This window comes from Athene cunicularia (assembly GCF_003259725.1).
Source record: "Athene cunicularia isolate RWA chromosome 24 unlocalized genomic scaffold, athCun1 chr24_part1, whole genome shotgun sequence".
Classification (NCBI taxonomy): domain Eukaryota; kingdom Metazoa; phylum Chordata; class Aves; order Strigiformes; family Strigidae; genus Athene; species Athene cunicularia.
In genome coordinates, this window is record NW_020799132.1 from 2,751,141 (window position 1) to 2,759,577 (window position 8,437).

At 55.6% G+C, this 8,437-nt stretch overlaps 1 protein-coding gene across 7 annotated transcripts in view; it reads left to right on the plus strand.

The window, feature by feature from the left end:
* LOC113488515 (protein CEPU-1) overlaps positions 1-8,272 on the plus strand; it is a 311,358-nt gene extending 303,086 nt beyond the window's left edge. For 6 of the 7 annotated variants that reach the window (XM_026863733.1, XM_026863736.1, XM_026863734.1 and 3 more), the window contains 3 exons: positions 1,920-2,071; positions 5,884-5,916; positions 7,960-8,272. In XM_026863733.1, the coding sequence (XP_026719534.1) occupies positions 1,920-2,071; positions 5,884-5,916; positions 7,960-8,060 (286 nt within the window). In that variant the 3' untranslated portion in view covers positions 8,061-8,272. The remainder of the gene's footprint in view (positions 1-1,919; positions 2,072-5,883; positions 5,917-7,959) is intronic. The other variant, XM_026863731.1, reaches the window with a different exon arrangement.
* Positions 8,273-8,437: the final 165 nt, after the last annotated feature.

Sequence of the window (8,437 nt, forward strand, 5' to 3'; positions counted from 1 at the left end):
GAGCTGGCCTGCCCAATGCTGCGGTGAAAATCCCCCCTGTAGGTCAACTAGCAGGTCCCATGCCCCGCCAAAAGGCACAGGGCTATGGCTGGGAAGCAGTGCAGGGTCCTGCTTTGGAGCAAATGTCTCTGTAACCCCAGGCAAAGCTTTTTTAACCCATTTTTGCATCGTTTCTCCCTGGGAAGCCTCAAGGGGCTGTGGTGCATCCACAGGACAAGCCACACAGGTCACTAGTAAGAAGGCATGTTTTAGCTTAAAAAGATGCTAAGTAGCTAGAAGGGAGGCTGGGGCCACCTGCCTAGGTTGTTTTGGGAGGAAAGGAGCAGGCGGAGTGTGCAAAGCGGCGGATGTTTGCGTGGCAGATGAAAGGCTTCGCTCAGAAGTAGGTCAGATCACGAGGGCCCGCCGAGCGGCGGCGGGAATGGTCTCAGTCCGCCCGGATCGGCAGTCGGAGCCCGGCAGGGGCGATAATGGAGATCCGGCACCTCCCGGGAGGAATTAGCAAGTAAAAGAGCTGCAGGAGTGGAGCGGGAGGGGGACACCAGTTCACAGAAGTCAAAGCACTTGCTGAATGCTTCAGCGTTTCTGCCGGCTGAGACACGCCTCCCCGCTACGCAGCGCGGAGCCCGCCGCGGCGCCGGCGGTTGGGCCCATCCAGAGATGTTTGCTGCGGCGTCTGCTGCCTGCACGTGCTGCCAGCCCAGCTGGGGGCATGCGGGGAGCTGGCAGGGGCGAAGGAAGAGGAAGGTGTGGGAAGGCATCCCACAGGGCAGGGAGGAATGAGGAGCCCCTGAGGCAGATGTGAGAGGGAAGCTGGGCTCTTCTGGATGGGAAGGAGCCTTTCCCAGGTACCCTCCCTGGGCCTGGGAATGTTCCTGCCTCTGCATGGCATTTGCCGAGCCCCCAATCCATCCCCTTCAGCTCTGTGAGGATGCCTCTACACAGCATGGGGACGGTGTGGGCTGGCAGCTTAGGGACATCAGTGTCCATCTCCCTTATCTCTCCCAGTACCTTCCCCTCTTCCTCTTCATGAAACCTCAGGGAGTTCAACAAGGCCAAGGGCAAGGTCCTGCCCAGGGGTCGGGGCAATCCCCAGCACAAACACAGGCTGGGGGAGGAGGGGATGAAGAGCAGCCCCGAGGAGAAGGACTTAGGGGTGTTAGTGGATGGAAAACTGTGAGCCACCAACATGCAGTCGCAGCCCAAAAGGCCCCCGTGTGCTGGGCTGCACCCAGAGCAGGGTGGGCAGCAGGGTGAGGGGGGGGATTGTCCCCCTCTGCTCCGCTCTGTGAGACCCCCCTGCAGGGCTGGGTCCAGCTCTGGGGCACCAACAGCAGAAGGACGCGGACCTGCTCCAGTGGGGCCAGAGGAGGCCACAGAGATGCTCAGGGGGCTGGAGCACCCCCTGTGAGGGCAGGCTGAGAGAGTTGGGGGGTTCAGCTGGAGAAGAGAAGGCTCCGGGGAGACCTTAGAGCGGCCCCCCAGGGCTGAAAGGGGCTGCAGGAAAAGGGGGGAGGGACTCTGGATCAGGGGATGTGGGGATAGGAGAAGGAGTAATGGTTTTAAACTGACAGGGAAGATTTAAATTGGATCTAAGGAAGAAATTCTTCCCTGTGAGGGGGGTGAGGCCCTGGCACAGGTTGCCCAGAGAAGCTGTGGCTGCCCCCTCCCTGGAAGGGTTCAAGGCCAGGTTGGACGGGGCTTTGGGCAACCTGGGCTGGTGGAAGGTGGCTCTACCTGGGGCAGGAGGGTGGAACTAGGTCCCTTCCAGCCCAAACCATTTTATGATTCATGCCTGATCTTTCCCCCAAGCTTGCCATCCCCGCTCACCGGCATGATAGCGGGTTGAAATAAAATAGCAGGTGCTTCTCCTCCTGATGCCATCCCCTTGACCTTCTCCCCTTCTGCCTTTCTCCCAGGCTGGCTGAGGGACAGAAAGGACTGAAAGTGGAGAACAAAGCCTTCTTCTCCAGACTGACTTTCTTCAACGTCTCCGAGCAGGACTACGGCAACTACACCTGCGTAGCCTCTAACCAACTAGGAAACACCAACGCCAGCATGATCCTCTACGGTGAGTAGGGCCGAGGGAGCCAGCCGGGGAGGGGACACAGCTTAACGGTGAGACTGCCGACATGTAAGACACAGGATGGATCTCTCTCTCTTTTTGTCTTTTGGGGGAGAGGTGCATTTGCTTCTGATCCTTTCTGCCCTGGTGCCGTGGGGTGGAGGCCATGGTGAGCCCAAGGAAAACTTCCAAACCTATCTCCTGATTTGGGTGCCACATCTGCCACTGTTCCAAGGTGTTCGGCACTGTTTGGGATCTGCTGTCGATGCAAAGTTAGGACTTGGCTGTGGGTTTCCATCTTCTTGCTCTGATGAATACCTAGGAGAATCTCTGTTTGACAGCATCCTCCCACATTGAACGATGGCATTCAGGGTCATGGTGGCAAACCTGTGGGATTATGTCACAGGATGCTGCATAGTGCACCCAGTTGCCACCTGAGATTAAACAGCCCCATGGCTCCACCACCTCCCAGGTCATTTTTTGCTCCTGCCAAGCAGATATTCCTCCTGATGGTGCCAGTGGGAGGTGGGAAGGCGCAGAGGGGTGAGGAGGGGGAGCAGCTTTGTACCCTCACCCAGGGCCTGTTTTCTCTGTGTGTTAGAGCTGGACTGAGCGTGATGCATCCATCTGACACTGCTCGTGGCTGGGAAGGGCTGTAATTGCTCAACACAATTGTCAAGCTTCTTTAGGTGGTGGCAGAGCCAGAGCTGTGCTCCCCAGATCCCTCTCATGGCCACTGAGAGCCAAAGGCGGCCAGCAGACCTTGTCCCTGGCCACTGGCACAGGGATATTTCCCTGCCAGGGATATGGGGCAGTCAGTCCTCATTGCTGAAGCGTATGGGAAGAGCAGGGCATGGGGACATCTGTCCTCTCCTGATGTCACACTGATGTTGTCCTCCTCCCCCTGACAGTCCCACCTCATGGTGACCACTGACCATGGGTGACATTAATACCAGCCCACAGAGCAGAGGTTGGTATTAATGGCCACTGAGAGCATTTGATGCAAAAACTCTGATTTCCTATGGCCTTGAGCCATCCGGGTATTGCAAACCCTTTCCCAACATATCCAAAGGATTTAATTAAACCCACAGAGAGCATGTGGGAAACCCCCTCTTCTGTAGGAGAGATGGGGCTGGAGGGCAGCAGGGTCCCGGTGGGTCCAAATGTGGGGGCTTGAGTGGCTTGTAGGTGTGTGATGGTTACAAGAAATAAAAGGAAAACCCAGTAAAAGGAAGGAAGCATTGTGGGGTAGGAGAAAGGGTGTCCCTGGAAATCTGGTCTCTTTGCTGCTGTCCTCCTGCATATCTTTGCAGAAGGCAATGCCCATCTCGTGTCTTCCTTCCATTGCCGTTGTACACGCGTGGGAAGCTTTTCTGGTTCAGCACGGGTGGGTGCAGGGACCAGCCAGGCAGGGGCTCGGTAGGCCCTTCTGTGGTGTTTGTCACCCTTTTGCAATGACCATGCAACGTGTGTGTCACCCTCCCCCTTTTTTTCCTCATGGATAGTTTTGTTCTCCCTGGAAGAGGGACAGTGTATTAGCAACCAGCTGCCATCATCCCGGGCACCTCTATCGTCCTGAGCATCTCCCATGCCGGTGTCTTTGCAAAGTCATAAATAATCCATCATCATGTAATTTTTCTCTTCCATTGTTTTCCCCCTGAGCGCACAAGCTCAAGCAGCGTCTGCCGGGTGAGTTGCAAAGCTCTGCGCTGCGAAGCATCCTGTCCCTGGCTGTTCTGCCTTGTCTTTTCCTCACATCTTGTTCCTGGATGTCTAGAGGGGGAGCGGAGGGGAAGATGAGCCTTCCTCACCCCTAGGTCCCTCAGTGGGGTGGCTCAGGGCTGGGAGGCTGGGTGCTGAGTGGTGTTGGGTTGGTTAGCATGGTGAGCAGGGTGTGTCGAGACCCTGGGAAGCAATATTTGCTTCTCATTATCCTCAGGGAGGACCTGGATGTGGTTCAGGGGAGCCCCAGACCAGAAGAGCAGAGGATGCCAGGCTTTCCCGTGCTCCCCAAACGTGGGGTTGGCATTGCAGGAAGGGCTCATCCTCACCCAACACTGGTACTGACACTTAATCCCATCTTGGATGCTCAACTCCGTGCCCACAGCCCCAGTGTAGAGCTAACTTTGGATGTTAATGAGCCTAACAACCATTTGTTCCCCTCAAAAGTCCATGCTGTAAGTGATGAACATTAGCGTCTTCACCTGCTCAATAAGCCATAGCGTTGCCTAGGAACTGTCTCATCAGAGATCTCCACTGGGCTTCCTGGTGTCCCCAGTAACCCCATTTTTTTAGGGAGATGGACACCTCTGGCACTGCAGAGCCGCCCCAGCCCAGGTCTGTCCTTAGGGTGGCTGTGCCAAGCCCCCAGCAAAGTCTGGACTACATGATACATCCTTAGCCTTGATACTGTAGGTTGATGGGGTTAAAATCTTCAGTGGTGTGGCATCCGCAGATGCAGGGTGGTTGAAAAGCCCCCCACGTTGAAGACAACTTCTCCCTGCTGACAGCTTTGAGAGCAACGGTCTGTATAACGCGCGCCGTCACAGCAGAGTCGGGCAGGATGCACTGAAGCCTCCTGCCGAAGTCTCAGCCTATTTCATGATCCCCTTAGCTTTGTCGGTTTGTCTGTGACTCCCATCAGGGAACGAAATTGGAGTCCTTTGACCAGCTGTAATTTCCATAAAGCCACACTGATTTAATGATCCTTTCAGTCTTTATTAATTGAGTCCCTTCAGGGGATGATGGCTCCCCAGGCCGCCCTAACCTGCCATGGACCTGAGGGGACCATGACACTGCTGTCTCCTGGTGCAGGGGTCCCTGGCACTGCCAGAAACAACCCCCACCCCATAATTAGCAGCAATGAGGTCAGCCCCATGCGCCACTATCGAGCGTCATAGGGCCGAGCTCACTGGTCCCTAAGCAACGGCACCTTCGGTCTGGAGATTAATGGTCTTTATTTATTGTAATGAAAAACAAGAGAGAAGTTGCACGCCATGGATGTGCTACCTACGCCATGAGAAACGTCTCACCTGTGAGGTTTTGGGGACAATTTTATGAGTCTCCCCGTTTCCCTGAAGCTGAGTGGGTGTTTTGGAGTTTTCCCCACTCCCCAGATGGACATTTAATCTGTGTAGGTACCATGACGTAAGCCTTTCCGGGGCTGTGTGACAGAGGCTAATGTAGCGTACATCTTTTAATCCTTTTTTTAATCTAATTTTTCAGGGAGGTCAACTGGTGCTTTATTTAACACGTAGCACTTGTTATTATAGGCCTGCCGCCTCATTCAGCGGCTCATTTGGTGCTGTCTGTAACGTGATGGAGTGCTTGGTGGAACCACATAATTTTCTGGAGTTGGGGAAGAGAAAAGCCCTCCGCTTGTCCCCAGTTATGTAGTCCCTGTCGCTTCCCAGAAGCTGGTGTTGGGCGATAAACCAATTTGGGATTTTGCAAGAGGGATGGGCTCTGAATCTGTGCCAGAGGGGAACAGGAGAAGCATGGGGGAGAGCTGAACCCCCAGAATCCCCAAAATCCCAGCCCCTGAGGTTTGCTTTTTACTCAGGGTGCAACCACAGACTTTGCCAGGGCCTGCCCCAGGTCTGGGGTCCCGCAGGCAGCTCGTCTCAGCTGGTGCAGTACTCTTCATACACAGGGGGACCGTGGCCCCAGAGAGTGGGGTGCGATTTGGGCAGTAGCATCACACGTGCTACCCCACCCACTTGTTTGCCCCAGGTCAAGGGCAGGCTGAGCAAAGCGTCTCGAGCCTGCGCTTTCCATTGCCCTTTTGCCTTAACTTTCGCTTGTTCTTTAATTTTTAGAAGAGACAACTACTGCTCTGACACCCTGGAAAGGTCAGTAATTTGGGGACCCCTGCAACACCAGTGCTCCCCCCACTCCATTTCCCCATGGGCCCCTCTGGCTCCCACCCCAAGTCCATCCCAGTGGGAGCCACAGCACCCGCTGCCTCAATCTCCTGCCCTGCCACCCCACCGCTCCCGCTGGTGTAGCAATGAATTTAGGGCTTTCTCGCTGTTGTCTAGCTGCCCTCCCATCCTGACTCCTCCCTGCCAGCCTACCGTGTCCGTCTGATCATGGTCTGTGCCCTCTGCATGCCTTGTGCCCCCGTCGTGGTCCTGTGCTCCCTCCCCATTGCCGTGTCACCAGAGCTTTCCCTATGTTGCTGTGTAAATGGTCTTTGTGGCAGGTCCTTCCTCCTACGGGGTGCTTCTAGTGCCTTTTTCCAAGCTGTGGTAGGGGAGGAGAGGCATCCAGTCCTCTTCCCGGCATTATTCATGGCCAGGGCAACACAATCTAGCTGGCCAGGTGGCTTGGGGTGTCATCTTGATTTTGGGGCTCCGTAGCCAGGTGGCTTCATTTGTGATGCATTGAGGACACACCTCGATTACTGGGTTCTGTACAAAAGGGCCATTGAATGACTCGGACGTGTCCAGAGAAGGGCAATGGAGCTGGGGCAGGGTCTGGAGCACAGGTCTGCTGGGGAGCGGCTGGGGGAACTGGGGGGGTTCAGTCTGGAGAAGAGGAGGCTGAGGGGAGACCTCCTGGCCCTCTACAGCTACCTGACAGGAGGGTGCAGAGAGGGGGGATGAGTCTCTGGAGCCAAGGAGCCAGTGCCAGGCCCCGAGGGAATGGCCTCAAGCTGCCCAGGGCAGGATCAGGCTGGCTCTGAGGAAGGATTTCTGTGCAGAAGGGGCTGTTGGGTGTTGGAATGGGCTGCCCAGGGCAGGGGGGAGTCCCCGGGATCCCTGGAGGGGTTGAAGAGTTGGGCTGAGCCAGCGCTGAGGGATCTGGTGGAGTTGGGAACGGTCAGGGTGAGGGTCATGGTTGGACTGGAGGAGCTTCAAGGGCTTTTCCAACCAAGATGAGTCTGGGATTCTGTGAGAGGTCAGCCCTTGGGATGATTTGTACATGGGGGTAGCGCAGAGACAATTGCATCTCCAGATTGGACCTTAGACACAGTTTCCCGGCCATGCCAGGATTTGGGGCTAAGTGGGAAGCATTGGGAGGTGTCTGTGAGTATGCTGGAAGAGTGCAACTGGCGGGAGACCAAATGATTAGTGGTTCTTAGTGCCTTAGTCAGGCTTTGAAGTGAGGGGACATGTCCCAGGATTTCAAAAGTGTATGTTGATCAGACCTCGTGGGCAGCCCCACTCCAGCAGGGCATCCTGGATGCCTTCTTGAGATCTTTTCCCAGCCTAGTGTTCCCCTGGGCCAAAACTATTTGGGTCAGGCACCTTCCACATCCTTTCACAGCTATGAGCTCTTCACCTCCAGTGATCCCCAAAGGCGTGGTTAGGCTTGTCTCTTCTTTGACCACCCAGTTCATCCCATCTCATTTTTCTTGAGATGGCCAGGCCCATGGGCAGAGGGTGTTATGGGTCGTGACCCCCCAAAACACCAAGTCTGGAGTATAGTGCTGCTGATGGAGTCTCTGCTGGGTGGTCAGGTGGGTATTGTGCCCCCCACCCAAGGGAGACAAGTGGGGAGCAATAGAGTGATCACCCCTGCTCTGGCTCGCTGAGGCTGGCAGAATGCAGTGTTGGGCAAAAAATATCGTCCCCCCTGTAAGTGTGGCTGGAAATGGACATATTTTGGACGAGGTTCATTGGTGGCGATGAGAAGGAGATGGGCTTGGGATGACGGGGTCATGTCCCAAAGACCAGGGTTGGTGGGGACAGGGATAGCTGGCACCGTGCTCTCAAGGACTGGGTGGCAAATGGGGGTACCTGGGGGGCACGAGACAATGCCACCATGTGTAATAGCACCGGGGGCGCCAAATGGTGTGGTTTTGTTGGTTTTATTTCTTTTTTTGTGTTTGATGGGATTTGTTGGCTTTGTGACTAACTGTGTGGGTGTTTTCCTCTCCCTTCCCACAGGCCCCGGCGCAGTGCACGACGGGAATAACGGCGCGTGGCGGCGAGGTGGCTGCATGTGGCTGCTGGCCCTCCCCCTCGCCCAGCTCGCCCGCCAGTTTTGACCCGAGAGCCGGCCTGCGGAGTAGCGGTGGCGACGACCACGGCCAGCGAGCACAAGCAGAAAAGAGAGGAAGAAGAAGAAGAAGAAGTGTTCACCGTTTCCGAAAATAATCATAAGAATTGAGAGAGTATCCAGCCAGGCCACCTGGGGGAGGGGGAGAGAGGAAAAACATGCAAAAAAACCGCAACGGGAATTTGGAAAGGAGAGAAAAAAAAAAAATCCAAGGCTTCCTGCTGAAGATGCAACGCGACTGAGTCTTTTTCTTTTCCCCCTATTTTTTTTTTTGGTCTCCCACCCCTTTTTCCCCCTGTTTTCACCGTTCTCTGCCGTGGGCCAGCGTGGAGGACGGGCAGGGCCGTTGGGGCGCGGCGCTTCCCC